The 23,658-nt window shown below is 51.3% G+C and overlaps 1 protein-coding gene across 1 annotated transcript in view; it reads left to right on the top strand.

The window, feature by feature from the left end:
* Nucleotides 1-23,303, top strand: part of RFT1 (RFT1 homolog) — a 41,111-nt gene extending 17,808 nt beyond the window's left edge. Inside the window, exons 7-13 of the mRNA XM_004615096.2 lie at nt 4,526-4,604; nt 7,998-8,048; nt 9,838-9,968; nt 11,291-11,435; nt 16,457-16,562; nt 20,863-21,112; nt 21,290-23,303. Coding sequence (XP_004615153.2) covers nt 4,526-4,604; nt 7,998-8,048; nt 9,838-9,968; nt 11,291-11,435; nt 16,457-16,562; nt 20,863-21,112; nt 21,290-21,457 — 930 coding nt within the window. The 3' untranslated portion in view covers nt 21,458-23,303. The remainder of the gene's footprint in view (nt 1-4,525; nt 4,605-7,997; nt 8,049-9,837; nt 9,969-11,290; nt 11,436-16,456; nt 16,563-20,862; nt 21,113-21,289) is intronic.
* The last annotated feature ends 355 nt before the right edge of the window (nt 23,304-23,658 follow it).

Here is a 23,658-nt window from a genome sequence, read left to right as displayed (position 1 = left end):
TAGCGCTGAGTCACCTAACTGTTTGGGTACCCTGCTGCCCCGTCTGCGGCCTAGGGGCTGGGGACAGAGGCAGGTGGAGACTGGGCATTGCCTCTTCACCTGCCCAGAGTGGCCTGAGAGGCCGAGAGGTCACTTCCCTGTGTTCCTTAGTCAGGAGGAAGCCCTGAGCACTGCTAAGTGTGACCCCAAAACAAAACAAAAAATCAGTGACACCTTAAACAGTGAGTACTTGATGTATTTGGGAGGGGGTGTTGGGCCACACCCAGCAGTGCTTGGAGGCTTCTACCTCCAAGCTTGACCCTCTGTGCCTAGGGGTCACCATGTGATGCTGGGGATCAAGCTGGTATCCGCTGCATGTCGGGTGAGAGGCTTAATTAACCCTTTCACTGTTACTCTAGCCCTGCTTTTTACTGCTTTTACATTCTGTGGTGCCTCTGAGTGATTGGATAGCAGAGATCTGCTAATACTCCAGTGAAGCTGATGAGTGGAAATGCAAGCAAGGCTGAAGGAGGCTGGGCTGTGTTGTTGGCCCTGTTGCCAGAGGGAGGGAAGAGAGCAGTGTGGGGTGTGGAGGTGATGGAGAGCTGGCGGCAGAGTTCCCGGTGACTCATGTCAGTGATAAGAGTACGGCTGAATCTCCCGTCCTGAGTCAGAAGAGCTTGGAAGGTGGAAGAGTGACTCAGGTGAGAGCAGGGTACATCTCCCAGCTCTGGTTCCAGATCCCGCCGAGAGCATCCAGGCCTCAGTTTCTTGACTTTCTTCTTTTATTTTGAATTAGTCACTGTGAGATTACAAAGTTATTCATGATTGGGTTTCGGGCACACATTGTTTCACCACCAGCCCCTTCATTAGTGCCCACTTCTCTCCTCCAGTTTCCCCTCCCCTCCCCCCTTAGCCTCTCACCCACCAGTCTGCCTCTAAGGGGCACTCCTTTAAGAAATGTTGGGGCATGGTGATTTATAGTGCTGTTGCCGATAGGGTGTCATATGTAACACTTTGCCGGCTTCACCTACTGTCTCCTCCTCCTGCTGATCTCCCTTGCACCCCTCCATTGTGGTCTTGCCCCTCCCTGCCTCCCCCTGCCTGCGTGTTTCCTGCTGAAGACCAGTTCTGTTCTTGGTTTCCGTTGTCTTTGGGCCTTCATTATTCCCCAACTATGTTTCTTGTTCCCCGCCTGTGAGCGGGACCGTTCTGTGTTGCTCCCTCCCTCTAAGTCACTCAGCCAGATATTTCCAGGTCCTTCCACCTAGCGACAAATGGCAGCACTTAATCTCTTCTTATGGAGGCCTCAGTTTCCCTGTCAGTTCAGGAGCCAAGGAATGGCTCGTTGAGTAGGGAGGTCCTGGGGAAATTAGTAACTCTGCAGACCCACTTAGCATTGGAACCCAGTTCTTGAAAACAGACCTGTGTGGGCGGGGTTGTGGCTTCAGTGGCAGTGGGGCTCTGGGTTTGATCCCGGGCACTGCGTGTTTCTCTGCCCCCCAGCTGTGGTCTGGTGACCCCCAGCACCATTAGCTCCACACGCCCCCAGGTGTGGCTCCTAGTTTAAAGAGAAAGAAAAGAGGCCTCTTGTGAGTACCCCAGTGGCAGCCACGCTCAGGGTAGAATAGTAACCCTAATAAACTGCATCCTCTCGTTCCTCCCACTTGGCAGCTCAAACAGCCACCTCAGTGGCGCTTCCCAGCTGCTCATCCTTACTGACCATTTTGGACCGTTCTTCTGAACCACCGAGCCATGTGTAGGGGCATCAGGGGAAAGACCCCTCAAGCCTGCGCTTAAACATCAGAGACACTGTCATAATTTCACGCTCTTAAGGAACTCTTTTCTTATTTTTTTAAAAATTGGTTTGTTTGTTTGTTTTTTAGGGAAAGAGCTTTTTTAAAAAAGGACTGTGTCAAAGGGGCTGGAGAGAATGTACAGTGGGTAAAGCACTTGTCTTACATGCAGCTGACCTGGGTTTGCTCCCTGGAACCCGTCATGGGCCCCTGAGCCCAGCGGGAGTGAGCTCTGAGTGCAAAACTAGTAGTAAGCCCTGACCACCACCCCAAAACAAAAAAAAAGCTTGACCCCAAAATAAACAAAAAAGCTTTGTCATCTTCCCAAACCCACAGCCTACAGCAAGTAGGCATTCATAAGAACCTCACAGCCCAATTGTACTTTTTTCACACCCAGCGATGTACAGGGGTTACTACTGGCTCTGCACTCAGGAATCACCCCTGATGGTGATCAGGGGACCATATGGGATGCTGGGATTCAAACCTGGGTCGGCCCCGTGCAAGGCAGCACGCAAACGCCCTACCCACTGTGCTATTCCTTCAGCCCCTACTTCTTTCTTTCTTTTTCTTTGAAAAGATTTCCCTTCCGAAGGCATGGGCCTGGGGGCCGAAGAGTGAGAGTGGTTTTGTCTCCGGCTCCTTCGAGTGCAAGGCTAGATCCATGTGTGAGGTGGCCACCTAGTGGTTCCAGATGGTCAAGCACTCTTTGTTCTGGAAAAGGCATTTCTGGGCCAGCCTAGGCTCCAGGTTCCCTGTCGGCCTGCTGCAGCAGTGTGTGGGAAGACCCAGGACCCCCTCCCCGTGTCTGGGGGAAGGGTTCTAGAGCCAGGAGAAAGTACTCTTGCTTTCAGGATTCTCTGAGACTAGTCTTGCCCTAGAGCTATAGAGTGTGTGGAACGTGGGCTCACTGGAATTAAGATGAACGCTGAGTACAGAATGCACTCTGATTTCAGAGACCTTGTGTTGGAAAATAGTGTGAAAATGCCTCTAGTACATATGTATGTATATTTTAATTGATCAGATGCCAAAATGATGATTTGGTTTAAATAAACTACATTAACTTTTTTTTTTTTTTAATGTGTTCCTTTTTTGCTGTTTATTTGGCTGCTGGGGGCAAAAAAGTCACTGCATCTGTGTCTCCTAGACAGCACTGTTCTCCACAGAGGGACTTTGGGACATTTGCCTGGGCCCAGGGGACTAGGACTTGCCTTTGGACCAACTTCTATAGCCAAAGTCGACCTTCTGGAGGGGTGGCTGTAGCCTGGCCTTTGTGGCTCACCCCCTCCCTCCCAGAGGGCCTGCTGACAGCCCGCTTTACTCGGAGCAAGCCAGAGCATTACAGAGGCAGGTACCCGGAATGGACAGCCTGCTGTCTAGCACGAGTGGGGCCCGGGCCCTTGAAGGACCTGGGGAGGTGGGAGAAAGAAGCCAAGTCCAGCTGGCCCCCACGCTGCCTCTATGGGGTCTGCTGGCCTGGAGGGTGGGGGCCGCCGCTCTCTGACACACTGGGCTTCTCCTTGCCTAAGTGTCTGTTCCCTCTTGCCCCCCTTGTCCTGAGGAAATGAGCGGGTTGATGCCCCTGTGGGAGTTTTGGAAAAGCCCTTTCAGTTTTCTACCCCCCTCCCCCTCCCCGGCTCCATACCACACCCCCACCACCACCCCTCCACCGGTTTCTTCTGCCATACCAGTTCTGAGTGATTTCCACTCCCTGGGAAAGAGGAATATTTTGGAACAGAGGACTAAGCTCAGACCCTCTGGAACAGACCCTAAAGATGCAGCATCACACTGAGATGTGGCGTCCTTAGAGCAGAGTTGTCTGTCCCAAGGTTCATCTTGCTCCAGACACACAGTCTTACCCTCCCTGGGGAGCCCTGGCCTCTGGGGCTCTTAGGGTCGTCAGGTCGTCCCGGTACACTGAGGCATGAGCTCACCGCCTCATCTTTGCCCGGGGTGCTTTTCAAACCACTGAGGCCTCTTCCAGGCCCTCTCTCCAGTGGGGGTGAAGGTAGGGGTCCCAGTATGTAACATAAGAACAGGCGGAAAACACTGGAGTTTGAATTCATGGCTTCAGACGTGGTGGCAAGTTTACAAAATAGCTTTAAACCACTAAGCCATCTTCTGGGCCACTTTAGACTCTTTTTGTTTTGTTTTTGGCTTTGGGGCCTCACTTGGTGGTGCTCAGGAGTTGCTTCTGACTCTGTGTTCAGGACTTATTCCTGGCACTGCTCAAGGAACCATATGTGGCACCAGGGAATGAACTGGATCTATGGGATTCAAGACTCCTGTACTGTCTCCCTGTCCCTCCGGACAGTGTTTTGTTTTTTAAGGAAAGATCTGCTGTGCGTGCTTCCATTCAATATGGCCCGTTTATTCTCTGGGCCTCCAAAGGGAAAGCACATTTTTTTTTTAAATCCCTTTTGGGTTTTGGGCCACACCCAGCACTTCTCAGGGTTTACTCCTGGCCGTGCATTCAGGGATCACTCCTGGCGGGACTCAGAGCATCATATGTGGTGCTGGGGATCGAACCCAGGTTGGCCACATGCAAGGCAAGCACCCATCCCCTGAACTACATCCCTGGCCCTTAAGATGTAAATCCCTTGCCAGAGTTTGTCAGCTCCATTCTGTGTGCTTAGCATGAAGCCACCCAAGTCGGGATGTAGGGACCAAAATGAGGCGATCATGTAGCACAAGTGTCTTCTAAGGCTCACAATGCCGGGGACTTTGGATTTCTGTCTTGTTTTCTTTTCTAGGCATTTATAAACTGGACAGAGGCTAAATTGACGTGGAGTTTTTTCAAACAATCTTTCCTGAAACAGATTTTGACCGAAGGTAAGTAAAGGTCCCAGTGGGCACCCAAAAAACCGCGGTGTGAGGTAAGGGCTGGGATTTCATAGAGCTGCCAACTGCCCGCCCAGCTCCCTGGGCGCCTCCTGAGCCTGTGGACCTCTCTGTGAGGAGAAGAAAGTTAACATTCATTTACTGCAATGCTTCTCTAAGTCATCGGGTTCAAACCTCACCACAGCCGTGTAAGCAAAGTATTGTTGCTTTTTATTAAGGCTGAGGAAACAGAGATGGGAAACTCCCTGATTTCTGGAGGTGCTACAGTGATGAGCAGCTTCCCTTGACTTGAACCCCCCAGCCCACAATTTATCACTGAGAGAAATAAAAGTATTTTATCAATTACAGAAAATCTGGAAAATGGAGAAAATTGCCCATTATCTCATTATGTCCTTTAGAGTTTTTATTTTTGAACCAGGTTCCTGAAAAATAATTTTCTTGAGCCGTAGCAGTAGTACAGTGGTTAGGGTGCTTGCCTTGTACAGGACGGGCCCCCGAGTTCAATCCCCAGCACCCCATACATTCACACCTGTGTCCCACCAGGAGTGATCCATGAGTGCAGAACCAAGCACTGTTCTGTGTTCAGAACTGAGCACAGCTGGTGTGGCTCCCAAAATAACAAAACCATAAAAAAGGAAATGACAGAAAAATCCCATTCAGTTAATTATTTGGAAATAGAAGTTGCATACAATCCCAGCACTCTAATACTGTCATCATTCTTATTAGCGTGTTATTTTCTGTCTGCCCTTTCTCATTAGTTATATTTCTGAGGGACTGATGGTCCTGGGGCTCCCTCTCCCCATCTGTGAGCTGCGTCGAGGTCCAGCAGGCTGTGAGGGTTTGGGACTTTGGGGTGCTGTTGAGAGCTGAGTCTGTACCGGCACTGCCAGGAAAGCGGAAGCATTGGCAGACTCCTGGAAACGAGGGGCCAGAGCCTGGAGGGGCCGAGTACAGGGCCGCTGCTCAGCTGGGGAAGCAGAGCGTGTGCCCGTCCCGCCCGTCTCAGCCTGCCAGCCTGCCCCACGAGAGCAGTCTTCTGTGGAGAAAGACAGCTAATGGCTGTGAAATTATGTGTATTATGATGGTTCACCTTCTTGTTAGAATAGAAAAATCCCCTGAGGAGGAAATGCTTTTTCCTGCTCTGATCTCAGAGGAACTGAAGGGTCAGTCCGAGCTGAGGCCCTGCCTTGGTGGCTGGAGGGCTCAGGGGTGCGCCCAGCCGCCCAGCGTGCACGGACTGTGGCGGTGCCTGCCGTGTGCTTGCTTCATGAGCGTACTGTGCCTGGGCCACGGGGCCTCACTGGCTGGGGGACATGGAGGTGGTTTGACAAGGACCCCCAGGCCCTTTTGATCTAAAAACTACAACTCTAAAAAAATGTGGAAATCATTCATTATTGTAGCCCACACGCCTGTGCTGTTAGGCTCTGCCCCCACATTTCCTGAACGCTGTGTGCCAGGTGCTGCGAGTACACAGATGAGTGAGTCAGAGGCCACAGCCTCCAGGAGCTCGTCTCTCGAGGAGACACAACCCTCGGGTGTTGAATGCAGGGCTCCGAGGGCGTGTGTGGAACCAGCCCGCCCCGCCGTCCCCGGAACTCGGCTCAGCAAGCCCGGGACATGGAGACACTGGGACGTGACTCCTGCCCTCTGGGAACTTAGGGAATGAGGGGAGAAGCCCACGGTGCCAGGAGTCAGGGAGACCCCCCCCTGGAAAAATGGTTGGGGGGGTGCAGATGCAGAGAGCTGGGGAGCAGCCAGTGTCAGTGTGCTTGAGCGCGGCGGCGGTGGGTATGCCAGCCCGCTGGGGCGTGCTTGGAGCGTGGCAGTGTGAGAATGTAAGACTGAGGAGGGGCAGGGGAAGGGAGCCCAAAAGCATGAACTCAGTGGGTAACAGAACCAAGGGGGGGCCTGAAAGGGGTGGAGGCGCTTGCCTGGCCTACGGCCAATCCTGGGTCTATTCCCTGCACCATATGGCCCCCTGAGTACTACCAGGGGTAACCCTGGAGGCCCCCAGCACCACTGGCCTGGGCATGGGACTGTGAAGCAGGTATTGTGGGAAGGGACCCCTGGGCCCCATGAACACTGCTTGGGAGGCCCACCTCCCCAAATCTTGGGACAGTAATGTTCACTATTAACACTTTAGTGATCTCATACTTTTTAAAAAAAAAGACTGGATTGTTGGTTTACTTTGGGGGCTGGGGGTGGGGGTACCCCTGGTGGATCTTAGAGGCTGTTCCAAGTTCTGTGCTCTTGCTCAGAGGTGGCTCCCAGCAGTGCCCAGGACCATGTGGTGTAGGGATTAAGCTCAGCGTGCACTCGGCCTTTTGAGCTATCTCTCTGGCCCCTGACTGGCCCCTGACTTCCCTACAGGTTTTGGGACCATGCCTGGTAGTGCCCAGGGACTCTTTCTGCCTCTCTGCTTAGGAGCAATCCTTGGCAGTGCTCAGGAGACATGCAGTGCAGGGGCCTGACCAGAGTCGCACCTAAGCAACCATATGCAAGGCAAGTGCCTTTCTCCTACCCACCCCCGTCCCCAAACGATTTGTATTAAATTGTTTTGGTTTTGTTTGTTTGTTTTGTTTTTTGGGTTTTTTTTTTTTTTTTTTTTTGCTTTTTGGGTCACACCTGGTGATGCACAGGGGTTACTCCTGCCTTTGTACTCAGGAATTACTCCTGGCAGTGCTCAGGGGACCATATGGAATGCTGGGAATTGAACCCGGGTCAGCCGCATACAAGGCGTACAAGCCCTACCCGCTTTGCTGTCACTCCAGCCCCTTGGTTTGGAGACTTGTCAGTAAAAATCCCAGTACTTTCTAAATTATTGTTATTTTGAGATTATTTTAAATCAACATTGGGATAAGAAACATATCTTTGTGTAGGGCATACCCAGAAGTACCAGGGCTTACTCCTGGCTCTCTGCTCAGGGATCATGTCTGGCTATGCTCAGGGGACCATATAAGGTGCTGGGATCTGAACCCAGGTCATTGCGTTCAAGGCAAGTGCCCTACCCCACTGTACTATTTCTCTGACCCAAGAAACAAGTTTTTATTTATTTATTTATTAAAAATTTATTTAATTTTTGCTTTTTTGGGTCACACCCGGCAATGCACAGGGGTTACTCCTGGCTCTGCACTCAGGAATTACTCCTGGCGATACTCAGGGGACCGTACGAGATGCTGGGAATCGAACCCAGGTCAGCCCCGTGCAAGGCCCTACCCACTCACTCTGTACTATTTCTCTGACCCAAGAAACAAGTTTTTTTAACTGATGAATTTTTGTCTTTTGAGAATATTTGCAAATTAGAAAAGTTGGTAGATGATAAGAGAAAGGGGGAAAAATAGTGTGTGTATGAAATGAAATGCTGTTCTGCTTTTTCATTTATAGGTGAGCGATACGTGATGACATTTTTGAATGTGTTAAATTTTGGCGACCAGGGTAAGATGTTTTACATAAGATGAATGCTTTCGGTAGATATCAGTAGATTCTTTCTAATATTTTTCTCTGGTTTCATACATAGTGAAAAATAGACCTAAAGATTGCACATTACAGTTCATTGTAAAATTAGTGAATGCATTGTTCACTCTAATGTGAGTTGTGCTCCAGGCCCCCTATTGAGATCTCTTGACCTTATCCTCCTTCCTGCAAAGCTCAGGTGCTCGTCTTAGGGGTTAGATATGCTAAGAGGACAGGGAGTCACCATTATAATAAGGAAATCCAGGGTTGGGGAGAGAATTCAAAGAGCTGAGTGAGTGGGACTACATTAAACCAAGAAGCTTCTGCACCTCAAAAGTAACAGTGACCACAATATAAATACAGCCCATGGAATGGGATGAATTATTTACCCAATACCCATCTGTTAAGGGGTTAATATCAAAGATATACAAGGCACTGATAGAACTTTACAAAAAAAAAAAGTTCAATGCCATCAAAAAATGGGGAGAAGAAATGAACAGAAACTTCCTCAAAGAAGAAATTCAGATGGCCAAAAGACAGATTAAAAAATGTTCTTCATCACTTATCATCAGGGAGATATAAGTCAAAATAACAATGAGATATCATCTCATACCACAGAGACTGGCACACATCCAAAAGAACAAGAACAGACAGTGCTGGTGCAGATTCGGGGAGAAAGGGACTCTTATTCATGTTGGAGGGAATGTTGATTGGGCCAGCCTCTTTTGGAAAACAATATGGGCATTCCTCAAAAAACTAGAAATTGAGCTCCCATTTGATCTAGCAATACCACTTCTGGGAATATACCTGGCGGGGGGGCCTCAAAACACAGCAGAAACACCATCTTCACTTCTGTGTTTATTACAGCACTATTCACAATAGCCAGAATTTGGTGCCCGAGAACAGATAATTGGTTAAAGAAACTATGGTATATCCACACATGGAATACTGTGCAGCTGCTAGGAAAAATGAAGTTATGAAATTCACTTATAAATGGGTGAACCTGGAGAGTATCATGCTGAGTGAAATGAGTCAGAAGGAGAGGGACAGACAGAATGACTGAATTCATTTGTGGTATACAAAAAAAAAAAAACCCATAGTATTAGACTAATATCCAAGGCCAGGGAAAATGGGGCAGGAGGATTGGTCAGTGGTTGGAATCTGCCACAAGTGTGTGGGGGACAGAGAGTAGTCAAGATAGAGAAGGAACCAGTATGGCAATGCTAGTTAAAAATCATCACCCCAGACAAGAACTGAGTGTTGAAAGTAGATAAAGGGATATACATGATAACCTTTCAGTATCTGTGTTGCAAACCACAATGCCCAAAGAGAGAGAAGAAAAGTAGGGGGTGGAGGAGGGGGTGGGGGAGGGAAACTGGGGACACTGGTGCTGGGAAATGTACACTGGTGAAGGATGGGTGTTGGAACATTGAAGGGTGAACAGCTTTGTAATGATCTATCGCATGGATCTTCAATAAAAATAATTAGTTAAAAAAAATAAAAGAGTTGAGTAAAGAGGCCAGAGTGATGGTAGAGTCGGTGGGGCAGTTGCCTTGCACGGGACTGACCTGAGTTTGATGCCAAGCGGCCCATACGGTCCCTGAGCCCCGCCAGGAGTGGTCCATGAGTGCCGAGCCAGGAGTAAGCCCTGAGCACTGCTGGGTGTGACCTCAAAACAAACAAATTTAATTAGAGAAATAGATTATTAGGGCTCTGAAATTTCAAATAGTAAACACAATAAGATTGTTGGTTCTTCCTTTTTGCTTTATAGGTGTATATGACATAGTGAATAATCTTGGTTCCCTGATGCCCAGAATAGTTTTCCAGCCGATAGAAGAAAGTTTTTATATATTCTTCGCCAAAGTGCTGGAGAGAGAAAAGAAGGCCACGCAACAGAAGCAGGTAGTCTTGGGTTTTATATTTCCGTTGTGCACGTGAATACTCTAATTGTAAGACAGAAAGGTTGTTTTTCCCTTCTCTTTGAGCTAAAATTTCTGTCTTGATTTCTTTTTCTTTTTCTTTTTTTTAAAGTCACATTTAAATGGCAGGACCCTGAGCTCAGTTCTTTTAGGGGAGGTAAAAACGCCAGATTTTAAAACTTCTTATAGACCGTGAAATGCCATGAGCTATATTCTGATCTTGATCATCTCTCCATGCTAGTTGTTTGGAAGGGGAAGAGGAAGAGGTTTTAATTTAGGAGTCATCTTATTGTGCAATCTTCACTTTTTCCAAAACCATTGGAAAGGAGATATGGTGGAGTACATGATGAGACCCTGGGTTCAACCCCACCCACACACACACACACACACACACACACACACACACACACACACACACAATATCTGACTTAGAATGAAAATCATGCTAAGTGGCCAGAGCCATCATATAATGAATAGGGAGTTTTCCTTGCATGTGGCCAAACTGGGTTTGATTTCCAGCACCACATATGGTCTCCTGAGCCTGCCAGGAGCAACCTCTGAGCACTGCCAGATGCGACCCTAAAACAACATTAACAAAGCCAAGCTAAATTGTCTGCTTACATGGTATAGAAAACATTTCACAGAACATAGCTAAAGAGCACAGTACCTCAAAATGAGCTTCTCTGGCTCTGTCTTTTATTTTCGGTAGTGCTAGGGGCTTGCTCCTGACTCTGCACTCAGGGGTCACTCTTGGGGGGCTCAGGAGACCATATGTGGTACCAGGCATTGAATTTGGGTCAGCCGTGTACAAGGCAGATGCCCTCCTGGCTGGACTACTGGTCCGACCCGTCTGGCTGTGTCTTACTAGGAACATTTTCCTAAGTGCACATCGACATTCATGTTAGGGCTTTGAGAATGCATTTAAAAAAACACAAAAAACAAAAAACCCAGGGCACTGACAATACTAGCAACATAAACACTTCTGTCCACTTAAAACTAAATATCAAAATGGAAAGCAAGTGTTTCTTAAGCAGCATTTAAGACCATTTTATTCTAAATAAGTCAAAAACCAGACCTCCTTCTGCTATCTAAGGAGGCGCAGGTTTTCCCCTTCATTTGCCAGTTGACAGAAGCAAAGGTCAGAAGAGGAGTGACGCTGTCGTTGGTTGGAAAAGTTGAGAGTGAGCACCAGAGCAGCAAAGGGAGAAGACCGGTGTGGAACCTCTCTTTGCTCATGAGTCATGCAACTTCCTTCCCTCTCCTCTTGCTCTCACTCCCTGCCCTCCCCCCCCCCCCCCGCATCAGGAGGACGTTGCTGTGGCTGCCGTGGTTTTGGAGTCCCTGCTCAAATTGGCCCTCCTGACTGGCCTGACCATCACTGTGTTTGGTTTTGCCTATTCTCAGCTGGCTCTGGATATCTACGGAGGGACCATGCTGAGCTCGGGATCAGGTATGCAGTTTTCCGAGTCTTCCTCTGACTTGCGAATAGCAATCAAGAGCTCAGTGAATCCCAGCACTCGTGTGACACCCCTTTGATCTTGTGGCAGAGGGCAAGTTGTCAGGGTGGGGGCCGTGGGGCTTCTGCCTCTCCTGCCAGGGTGCCGTCAGGGACTTGGGCACCAGGCCCAGCAATTCCCCAGCCTCATTTGGAGGAGCTGTTAGAAACCCCTGGTTCTCCTCTCGGGCCTCACATGCGTCTTGCCAAGTGCTTCCCAGTGTTCCCTTCGGGGTGAGGGAGGAAGGCTGAGAGCAGGCGCTAACGAATCTCTGTTTGGTGCTCAGCACATCTGAAGATAGTAAAAGCCACATAATTCTCACAATGAAGCCTCTGAGGGCTAACCTAGAGCCATTCACAGAGAACAAAATTGATCTCAGCAAATAAAATGCTTGTATTTAATCCGGTGATGCTAGGTTTTTGAGGGATAAAAGTACTAAAGTGTCTGACTTCGAATCACCTGGCACCCAGGCTGCTGAGAGCTTCGCAGCACCGGGGGGCCCAGACAACTGAGTCCCAGTGCCTTGGCCCATAAGCTGGCAGCTGTTTGCAGTGCTTCATTGTCTTGGGTCTCCCAAGAACTGTTTTTTTGTTTTGTTTTGTTTTGGCAGGGGGCAGTATATTTTTTGTTTGTTTTGGACCACAATTGTTGGTGCTCAGGGCTTACTCCTGACTGGTGCTCAGGAATCTACCCTGGTGGGGCTCAGGGGACCAGGCGGGGTGCCAGAAATCAAACGTGCATCAGCCACATGCAAGGCCAACACCCTACCTGCTGTGCTATTGCTCCAGCCCCCGGTAGAGAATTTCTAACCCTCCATCATTGGGTAGTGCCATTCGTCTCAGCATGGAGGGCTTTGCCCTCCTCCCGTTCATTGGCATGTGCAGTCGTCACCCTCAGCGCCAGCTCCGAGTACTAGGGAAGGAAGGGCCAAGTTGCCACACCACGGCAGTTTCTCAACCTTTTGCCAGCATTGGCCCCCTTCCGGCCATGTTTCCTTCCTGCATCTCCTGACCCCCTGGTGTTTCCGGCCCCCCCCCCCCGCCCCCCGTGCTCCGTTGGGAAACACTGCCCTCAGGTACAGGTTGCTGATTGGGGATGCGCTCGGTACAGGGGCTGCTCTCTGGGGCTTGCCCTTTCCCGTCAGCCTCTGCAGAGGCCACCTCAGGCAGCTCTCCGATGTCAGTGTGCAGGTGGGCCTGCCACTCCAGAAGAATACGCACCAAGGACCAGCCTTCAGTGGAGCGTGATCCCTGGCGGGGGCTGTCTCTCAATTTAATGTGCAGTGCTTCTCCCCCAGAGGCACTGAGCGCCTACTGTCCGTGGGAGCCCTCTGACCCAGTGAGGTGCTGAGCAGCTCCATGCTGGCTAACCCCTAGGCAGTGATTCTGAACCCCCATGATTGATGTCATCATCGCTAATGCTTTATTTAGAGACTGGAGTGCCCTCCAAATCAGGGGGCACTTGCACATGGCCGGCCAGCCCTGATTTGATCTCCAGCACCATATATGGTCCCCCAAGCACCACCAGGGTGACCCCTGAGCATAGAGCAGAGTCAGAAATAAGCCCTGAGAACTGCTAAGTATCACCCCCAAACCAAAACAGAAAAGTTAAATAACTGAAATCATTGTATGATCAGAAAGATTCTCTTCAGAGAGAGGGATCTAGAGAACTGTCTGGCCTCTGGCGTCTCTGTCGCTGATGGACACAAGTGTCGTGGAGTGCCACCATGGCACCTGTAGGACCAATGTCATCTTTTCCTGGCCCCGAGATCCCTCGTATCCCGCCCAGCAGGCTGTGCTCTCCGAGGCCCTGTCACCAGGCCTGCAGCTCTCTGGGAGGTGGTGGGGGCGTCTTGCGGCCCTGTCCTCAGGCCCCGGGGCGCTCAGTCTTTGCCCATTCATGGACTTGGCCTGGACTAGAACTGAGACGCTGTCCTCAGGTCTGCTGTCCCCCCGGGGGACGGGATGCTGCACAGGCCGGCCCTCCTGGAGACACTGAGGTTGCACTTTGTGTTGTTTGGGACTGAAGAGAATCGGGCTGTGTCTGTTCCCTGGAGGTTTCTCCGCATCTTCGTCCTCGCTAGTACTCCCCTTCTTGAGAAAAGCTGCGGCTCCCTGGATTCTCCCGCCTATGTCTGAGATTCCAGAGGTGTTTCTCTTCTCTTACTCCTTTCCTTTCCTTTTGTTAACACCATTACTATTTTTTAAGGTACGGCCCATTGCTCTTGGAGCTTGGTCCACACTGGCAGTGCTCTGCGAGGGCCGTGTGGTGCCAGGGACTCAGAACCTCACCCGCTCTTTCTATAGACCCCAGCCCCTGTGCTTCCTTTACTTAAAAAAAAAAAAAAAATCAGGGGCTGGAGTGATAGCACAGCGGGTAGGGCATTTGCCTTGCACTCGGCCGACCCGGATTTGATTCCCAGCATCCCATATGCTGAGCACCGCCAGGGGTAATTCCTGAGTGCAGAGCCAGGAATAACCCCTGTGTATCGCCGGTTGTGGCCCAAAAAGAAAAAAAAATCATCCTCTTGGTCCTCACATTCATTTCCTAGGGCTGCAGTAACAATATGCCATAACTTAGATAACTTAAAACTGATAGCAATGTGTTATCTTCCCGTCCTGGAGGCTAGAAGGGGCTGGGTGGCATGTTTGCTGGGTGGCAGCTTCCTGGAGGCTAGAAGGGGCTGGGTGGCATGTTTGCTGGGTGGCAGCTTCCTGGACACATCTGCTCACCTGGCATCCTGCAGCCAGGTGTGACTTCCCGGGACTCTGCACCTCAGTTTCCACTGGGAAACACACCTGTCTTCGCCCCGAATACCCACAGCTTACAAGGAGGCCTGAATCCAAAGGTGTTAGGATCCATCCTTAGTGACCTTTCTCTGATTATCTTGCTAAGTGATGTCCTATTTGAAGATATCTGAGATTAGGATTTCCGCCTGTGTGGGAGCAGGGGCTGAGGAGGGGATGTAAGTCCTTCAGTAACTCCCCTCAAGACAGTCCCTGGCTTGAAGTGCCGTCCTTGAATTCCCCGGTCTCAGCCTCTTTCCACCAAATCGATTCACTTCCCTTTTCTTGAATCACGGTTTCCTGCGAGACTTTGTATCCCCGAGTCTCACAGCTGCAGCCTCTCTGCCTCCTGCTCTCAGACACACGGGAGTGCCCGATGCGGAGTACAGAGAAGAGCAGACCCTCACACTGGCCACAGGCCTGAGGGTGGTCCTTTGGCTGGGGTGGGGGACAGGCCACTTTCTGCAGCCACCTGGGGAATAATGCGACATGACCTCAGATGCAGCCTCGAGAGAGAGAGTCACAGAGAACAGCTTTTGGTTGGGTCCCAGGGCTGTGCCGTTGGCACTGCTTTGGTCGCTGTTGACTGCTGCCACACTGCCAAGGGGCCCAGGCACGGGAACGGCCACTGACCCACAAGAAAGAGATTATGGACCTGCAGTCCCCTCGCCCCATTTTTCAGTGGTTGCATTTTTATTTTTCCTCATTGAGGCTCATGTACATGAACTGAAATTCTGAACCCGTAAGGGGGAGTTTATTAAATGTGGCCAGATATGTGCCCCATGCCACCATCATCCAAATGGAAACAGCACATCCCCCCTCACTGCAGAAGCCTCCGGGACCCTCCCCGCCAGCTGCTCCCTCCACCTCAGAGGCAGCCACTTACGGTTTCTGTCACTGGAGATTATCAGTGTTGCTCCAGAAAAGGATTTTCAGGCAAATGGAGTCACATGGCACCTCCTTTTTCTCGGTGTATGTGACTTCTTTTTCCCTTCATGTAAACATTTTGAGATTTGCGTTTTCATATGGATTGGTAGTTTTCTTCTCTTTGATTTCTAATATTTTTCTTTTTTGCTTTTTGGGTCACACCCGGTGATGCTCAGGGGTTACTCCTGGCTCTGCACTTCAGGAATTACCCCCGGCAGTGCTCAGGGGACCATATGGGATGCTGGGAATCGAACCCTGGTCGACTGAATGCAAGGCAAACACCCTACCCCCTGTGCTATCACTCCAGCCCCTGATTTCCAAGATTTTCTTTGCAGGGCCCACAGTTTCTTTTTTCCTGTCAGTGATCAGTTTGAAGAAAGCTGCTTCTGTACAAGTGTTTTTGTGGACGCGGGCGTTCACTGCGATTGGGTGCGTTCCTAGGTGTGCAGTGGCTGGGCCAGAGGTGGGATGTACATGGATTATTATATTAGAAATTGTTTGGCTGCCGCTTGAATGCCTTCAAAGAGAGGATCAATCCCAGTTTTAAAATGCCTGAACTTTCATTAGCGAATTTTATCTAAGTGTGTTAATTAGCTATAGAACCACATCACTTTGTTTTAGAAGAAAGCATCAGAGGCCCTGATTCTCTGCAGATTCTGTTATCATAGTTTCCTATTGTTTGGGACACAAGGCTTCTCCCCAGTGTCTTTCTTTTTTTTTTTTTCTTTTTTCTTTTGGACTTTTTGGGTCACACCTTGCAATGCTCAGGGGTTACTCCCAGCTCTGCACTTTGGAGTTACTCCTGGTGGTGCTTGGGGGACCATATGGCATGCCAGGGATTGAACACAGGCCGGCCGCATGCCAGGCAAATGCTCTCCCCTCTGTACTATCGCTCCGCCCATTCCCTCAAAGTCTCTTCTCAGGGCCTGTTGCACTGAGGTTCTCTGAACAGGAAGAGCCGCCACAGCCGTTGAGAGGTCAAGCTTACATGTCTCTCCTGTTGACTAAAAAGGGGAAGATTTACTTGCTGGCCAGATACGCTTTCGGTTATTAAGCAAGAGGCCTGCACTTACTTACAACCCTCCTTTTGGTGTTTAGCTGCTTGTCTTACTCGGGAGCGTGGAATGCAGGGAGCCCATCCAGATCATCACGACCGGAGGGTTGACTTGCTTCCACTCCTGACGGTGCCTGCGGGGCTCATGGGCCAGTGTGGGGCAGTGTTCTCTGAGCCCTGGGTCTCTCCGGGTTGTTTCCTTGTGCAGGTCCTGTTTTGCTGCGTACCTACAGTCTCTATGTCCTGCTGCTTGCCGTCAATGGAGTGACCGAGTGCTTTACGTTTGCTGCCATGAGCAAAGAGGAGGTTGACAGGTGGGTAGCCCTGAAGACACCTTGACTCACATCGAAGAACCTTGCCAGTCCTCTCTCTCATCCTGGCCGTGCGTTGCAGAAGCTCTCTGGGGTGCTCCCTCGGCGACTCGCATGGCCCCTCGCCCGCAGAGCAGGCCGCGGCTGCTCTCACCCGCTTTGTGGAAGAAGCCTGCGCCTCACGGGTATATTGGTTCAGGTTCACAGAGGCAGGCATCGAGCAAACTAGCCCACCTCTCTCTCCTTGCTCAGTGCTCCGACAGAAGAGCAGAGGCCCCTGTGAGATATCGAGAGTCGGGGTGAGGGTGACTCCTCCCCCTGGAGAGAGACCGAGATGTGCAGACACATTTGTGGTGGCTTTTCCATCCACTGATCCTAATCGGGACCTCTGGCCCGTACCCTGTGGCAGAGTTTGATGCCAGGTGTGAATTTGAATCCCACACAGAGTTTGTTAGAAATGCAGGTTCTAGCCCACTCCACTTCCATCTCTCTCTCCCACTCCCCTCTCAGAACCAGGCCCCAGCCCCTGGGAACGCTTTTTAAAAACTCCTCAGCAATCAGGTAGAAAGCCCTGGTTTTGGGCCTCTCACCCATGCCCCAAACCATCCCTGTCCAGGTTCTCAAATGCCACAAAATGGCAAGGCAGTGTCTTAGGGCATCATTTCAGTCCAGGGTGAGAGGGGGACGGAAGCAGAGGGAGCGGCAGGGGAGAGTTGGAGGGTGAGTGCGGGGAGGACAACGGGCGGCCCTGGTGAGGCCTTGTCCTTTGAGGCCTGGGCCCATGCATCTTCCCAAGCACCCTCTGGCATCCTTCAGTGCTGTGGGGGTCCTCAGGGCCCAGTGGCGGAGCGGGATGAAAGCATTGATTCAGGGCCTGCGCCAGGTAGGGTGCGTGCCTGGCACACAGCCATCCTGGGTTCGATCTCCAGCATACCATATGGTTCCCCGAGCACCACCAGGAGTAATTCCTGAATACAGGACCCACATTTGGCAGTGCCAGGAATGAGCCCTGGGCATCATCAGGTATGCCCCCTCCCTCCCCCAAAAAAGATAGGGTTGATTCAAAGGGGACAAGAGGGGATGAGGGAAGAGGAGTCTGTTCTGTCACCCAGAGCAGCCTCTTCCTGCTCCCCACCTTGGTCTTCTGCCTCGCCAGGAAGCTGGGGGCTTTGCTGTGTCTCTGTAGCCATCATCGTTGGGAATGAGAGCCTCGAGCAGTGGTCCCAGCCCAGTCTGGCAGGTTCCCTGGGCCTCCTAACAACAAATGCTGAGGCCATGGAATCTTCCAGATTCAGGAGGTTTCTGGTGAGAAAGGAACAACCAGTGAAAAAACACACTGAGAGCCAGAAGCGAGCACAGTGGGTCGGGCACTTTCCCTGTATGAAGCCGACCCAGGTTTGACCCCCAGCACTGCTGTTTGGCCCCAGTGCGGAAGCAGTGTGTGTGATCCCTGCACATAAGCACCACAACTGCATTGTGCAACCCCTTGTGACTACGACCTCTGGACACCAGGAGCACTGCAGCCAGGAGTGCGGCCCCTGGCAAGCATGAGCGGGAGTACCCAGTGACCCCCAGTGGGCCCTGCAGTCAGAGTATGGACAAGCACTACCACTGAAGTGTGTTTTGGTGGGGCTGGCTGACGGGGCGGCCAGCCCCCAGCTCTTCACAGGACATCCACGCGATTCTATTTGCTTTTCGGTGCTTAGACCTGCTCTGGCACAGCCCAGTGAGTTGACTTCCTCGTCTGCTTGTAGGTTATAAGCAGGTTTTTTCGTGTTGGTTTTGGGGGAACAGCTGGCAGTGCTCAGGCTTACTCCTGGTCCTGTGCTCAGGGATCACTCCTGGCAGGACTCAAGACCATAAGCAGTGCCGGGGGCTGGACTGGAGTTAGCCACATGCAGGGCAAATGCCTTACCTCCCTTCTGTCTCTGGCTCACGACCACAACCGCAGTCTAGACCTGGTTATTACTTCAGATAGTTAAAGTTATAGAGAAATGCTCCAAGTCCGTATCTTCTTTTCATTTGGGGGATTCACACCTGGCAGTGCTCAGGGCTTACTCCTAGCTCTGTGCTCAAGGGACCAGAGCCAGCCCCGGGGACTGAATCAGGGCTAGCTGTGTGCAAAGCAAGTGGCTTAACCCCTGTACTCACTCTTTACCCGTCCCCCGCCCCCTTTATTTTAAAGATTAAAAGTTCTATTTTAATAGAACTAAGTTTAATTGTAAAGAGCTCTGTTTGGGGGACTGCAGCAATAGCACAGCGGGTAGGGCTCTCACCTTGCACACAGCTGGCCTGGGCCTGGGTCTGGCAGCACACACAGTCCCCCGCACACCACCAGGAATGGTGCCAGGGCACGGCCTAGTGTAGCCCAAAAACCAAAAAATTTTTAAATGAATTAGAACTTCCATTTTTCAGAATACTTTTTATGTAAAACATATTGACTGTCTTATATACTCTTAAATATATAAGTAATCGAAAGAAAAAAGAAAGAAAAGAAAAAATAATATAAGTAGTCATTTTTTGCCAGGCTCATGAAGAGATATTGTTAGCATCAATCACTTAATGATTATTAAAATAGGAAGGTGAGACCTAAGAGCTGTTTTCATCTTAGAAAAATTAAGCCTTTTGCTTGAGGCAGTTACTCTATTACCTTGTTGTTGTTGTTTTTTTTTTCTGGTAAGACCTGCCATTCTCTTTTAATTATACTTTTTATTGCCTTCAAGCATAATACTAATTTTTGAGTTGCTTTCCAAAGGGGAGGGGAAACGTGTGTGTGTGTGTGTGTGTGTGTGTGTGTGTGTGTTGGGGGGCCCCATTTGGCAGTGTTCAGGGCTTATTCCTGGCTCTGGACTCAGGGATCACTCCTGGCAGGCTCACGAGACCATATGGGGTTCCGAGGATTCAACCCAGATTGACTGTATACAAAATAAGCACCTTACTGATGTACTAGCTTTCTGGCCCCCATATCTGTATATATTTGGAAAAGAAAGTCAGGACTGCTCCTCTGATGGGTCCCGCTATCAGAAGAAGAAAGTATTAAGCCACCTACGTTGGGGCCAGGGGTATGACTCAGTGGTCAAGCACTTGCCTAGCAGTGTAAATTCCTGGGTTGAGTCCCTACAGCTGCAAATAAATAAAGATTTTCAACAGAGAAGCATATAAATTCCTTCTCGAGGGTTCTAGCATCCCTTCCCTGTGTGTGTGTGCGCGCATGTGTGTGCATGTGCTTCTGACTGCTTGCTCTCATAGCCCAGCTCAGCTTCAGAGCCTGGGGTGGCCCCTGAGGCTTCCTTACCCAGCGGGTACTGCGTGGGGGCCTTACGGGATTTGGTATCCCCAACAACAGCTCCATACTTGGCGTACCCCCTGGGCACTAGAGACGTTTGTTTGTGGCAGTCCAGGCCCTTCGGAGGTCTCAGGGAGCTGGTCGGCCTCGGCTCAACTCACCTTCCTTTGCTGCCCCCTGAGCCGTGTGCTGTGTGGAATAGCAGTGCAGGGCACAGTGCCCCTCACCCAGAATCCAGAGAGATCGAGAGACGGAGAGCAGTGCTGGGCGCGAGTGAGCCGAGGGGACAGCCGGCCCACTCCGGCCTCGCTCCCTGGCGGCACTTCATACGGGGAAGGCCCACGCCGAGAGCACAGGGCACTACAGTCCCCAGAGGCAGTGGTGCCCGGCGTAGGGCCCCAAATCGGGTTAGCGCTGCTCTGGCAGTTCCCACATCCTGGGTCTGTCCCCGCGTCTGTCTGACCGGGAAAGGCCGTGTGTGCTCTGCACCGGGGTGAGCCCAGCTCACCGCAGTCCCGTCCCAGAAGCAGCGTCCCGTGCGTCAGGCCTATTCTTTTGCTTCACTTAGGAGACCCGAGGTTCAGTGAGACGTTCTTCCTTTCTTTTTGTTCTTGGTGTGGGAATCACACCCAGTGGGACTGGGGACCCGAGGCCATTCCCAGGGGTACTCAGGGACCACCAGGGTCACAGCTGGCAGGACATGTTGTACCAGAGATCACACCCGGAGTTTCAGGCTTGCCAGATGGTCTGCGCCCCACCCCTGAGGCACACCCAGCCCCTGGCCGGGACTTGTGTGTTCCTACCCTTCCCTTACAGTGTCCTGCTCGTGTCCTTGCTCTTCCGTTGGGGAGTGGGGGGCCGGTCCCATGCTCTCTGGCAGTCTCTTACAAACACCAGTTGGGTGGTGGGCGCTTGGGGCGCTGCCTGGGAATCCTGGAGTCAGTCCACTTCTCTGGGTAGTGAGCTCGTGTTGGAACAGGCCCCCGCTGCCCGCCTCTGCCCGTCTCCTCTCCCCAGGTACAATGGCACCATGCTGGCCCTGTCGTGTTCGTTCCTGGTGGCGGCCTACTTCCTGACCCACTGGTTTGGCAGCGTGGGCTTCATCTTGGCCAACTGCTTTAACATGGGCATTCGGATCACACAGAGCCTCAACTTTATCTACCTCTACTTCCGCAAGAGCCCCCACAGGCCTCTGGCCAGCCTGCGCCTGTCGCCAGCCCTGCTCGGGGTCTTCGTCCTCAGTGGTGGGATCACCCAAGTTTCAGAGGTGAGACACCACCACCCCGCCCCCCGAGCTCCTGCAGCCTTTGCCAGCTGTTCCCCATCCCCCACACCGGGCGTTCCCTTCTTGCCCACTTGGGCCGGGACAGCAGGGCCCCTGGGAAGGGGGTGGGGGTGGGTTAGGGGGGAGCAGAGACGGTGCTGACCAGGGCTTTCTCCGCAGGTGTACCTCTGCTGTGAGCGCGGCTGGCTGGCCCGGCTGGCACACATCGCCGTGGGGACTTTGTGTTTGGCAGCTACTCTGGGGACAGTCTTCCTTACGGAGACCAAACTGATTCACTTTCTTAGGACTCAGTTAGGGGCGTCCAGACTCTCCAGTAAGTGGACATGACTTCCTGTGGCACCAGACCAACTGCAGGCCGTTGGTGGGTGGACTGTGCTTCCCATGAGGAGACTGCTGGGGGTCTACAGCGGCATGAGACCAACTGGGGGTGTGCCAGGGGAGGGGCGAGCACTGTCGCCCATGAGAAGTGTCCAACGCAGAGGATTTGCATTTCTAAGGAAGTACCAAGAAGGCCTTTCAGAATAGACACAACTGGTTGGTTTTTTTTTGTTTTGTTTTTTGTTTTGTTTTGTTTTTGCTTTTTGGGTCACACCCGGCGATGCACAGGGGTTACTCCTGGCTCTGCACTCAGGAATTACTCCTGGTGGTACTCGGGGGACCATATGGGATGCTGGGAATCGAACCCGGGTCAGCCACGTGCAAGGCAAACGCTGTACCCGATGTGCTGTCGCTCCAGCCCCTGGTTGGGTTTTCTTTTTTGTTGTGTTGTTGTTTTCACCATTTTGTCTTACAAGCTTTCTGTTCATTCCTTTGGATATGACTGCTGTTAGAATCTACAGACTCTAGCAAAACTATGTTAATATTCATCTGGCTCAGAATAAGAGGTGGAGCATTTCTGTCTCAGAACAGTTTGTTGATGGAGAGGCCTGATGGGAGTTAGGCAGCAAACAAGAACAAATGGAGTTGTGGTTTCCCCCCTGTCAACACTGTGGTCTGGGTTTTTAGGGAAGGAAAAATAATACTCAGTGAGAAATCTGAGAGATGCAAACGTGAAGTCTGTCAGATTACATTTCCCAGAGTTGGGGGTGGTCAGGCCTCATCTCCACGGTCCTGTCCCTGGGCCAGCACACGCCTCCCCAGAGTAGGTGAAAGCCACATGCAAGAGGCCCAGGTTTGATTCCTAGCACTGCTCAGAGTGATATACCAAGTACTGAGCCCCTGAGCACTGCCAGGTGTGGCTCAAAAGAGCACATGCAAGTGAAGGGCCAGAGAGGTCATGCAGGGTTAAGATGCTTGCCTTGCGTGCAGCTGCCCCTGGTTCAAATCCCCAGCGCCACATATGGTCCCCTGGACACTGGGTCTCTTCTGAGCACAGAGCCAGGAGCAGCCTCTGGGCACCATTGGGTATGGCCCAACCCCTTTCCCCCATTGCCCCCCGAGAAAAAAGACCTCAGAGCAGCCCTGAGCACTGCAGGTGTGGCCCTGGAGTCCCCTGCCAGAGCTGAGCGTAAGTACCCTGGCCTGCACTTCCCTGAGAAGGCGCAGGGACAGCAAGCAGGCACAGGAAAGCGTTCACTGTGACTTGTTACCAGAGAAGTGCAAGTCAGAATGACAGCGAGATACCGTCTCACACCGGTGAAAGTGGCACCTCGCCCAGTGCTGCCGGGTGCGGTGAGAAGAGCCCTCATCCACCATTGACGGGGATGTTGTCTGGTTTAGTGTCTGTGCAGATCAGTCGGGGACCGTCTGTGAGGCAGTCCTGCTGAGGAGGGGACCTTTCTGTGGGAGGTGTCCTGCCTTTCCCCTTTCTTTTCTTTTGTAAATAAAACTATCTTCTGAGGGTTTTTTTTTTGGGGGGGGGGCGGTGTGGAGGGATTGCAGGAAACTGAGCTTCCATTAGACCCAGTGACTCCACTCCTTGAAAAAATCTCAGGAACACACAAAAACAGTAATTTAAAAGGATATATATGTATACACAATGCAATACAATGCAACATGAGAAAAGATGAAATCTTAGCAGCTCACTGCACTGAGGATGGAACCAGAAGGTATCCTGTTGATCTAGATAAGCCAGAGGGAGAAGGACAAATACCAGGTGACCGCCCCCATCTGTGGTATACAGAGAAACAGAACAAGGGAATTGATATTATTTGAAGGAGGGCAAACCCTTGCAAAACTGATACCACCAGGCAGTGTGTGTGTGTGTGGGGGGGGGGGGGTGGGGCGGGGTGAAGGGAAGGATGGGAAGGGATGGAGACAGAGGGTTGGGGACAAGGAGGTGAAGGGGCAGCAAGTTTAGGGGCTGGAGTGATAATATAGTGGGTAGGGCATTTGCTGTGCATGCAGCCAACCCGTGTTTGATCCCACATGGTCCCCCAAGCATTGCCAGGAGTAATTCTTGAGTGCAGAGTTTAGAGTAACCCCTGAGTATCACTAGGTGTGATCCAAAAAGCAAAAAAAAAAGTTAACATTATTCAAATCATGTCACCGAAATTACACATATTTTTAAAATTATACTCAACTTTCTC

This window comes from Sorex araneus, chromosome 4 (assembly GCF_027595985.1).
Source record: "Sorex araneus isolate mSorAra2 chromosome 4, mSorAra2.pri, whole genome shotgun sequence".
In the NCBI taxonomy this organism is placed as follows: domain Eukaryota; kingdom Metazoa; phylum Chordata; class Mammalia; order Eulipotyphla; family Soricidae; genus Sorex; species Sorex araneus.
Note: the sequence above shows the minus strand (reverse complement) of the source record. Positions and strands in the feature narration are given on the sequence as shown.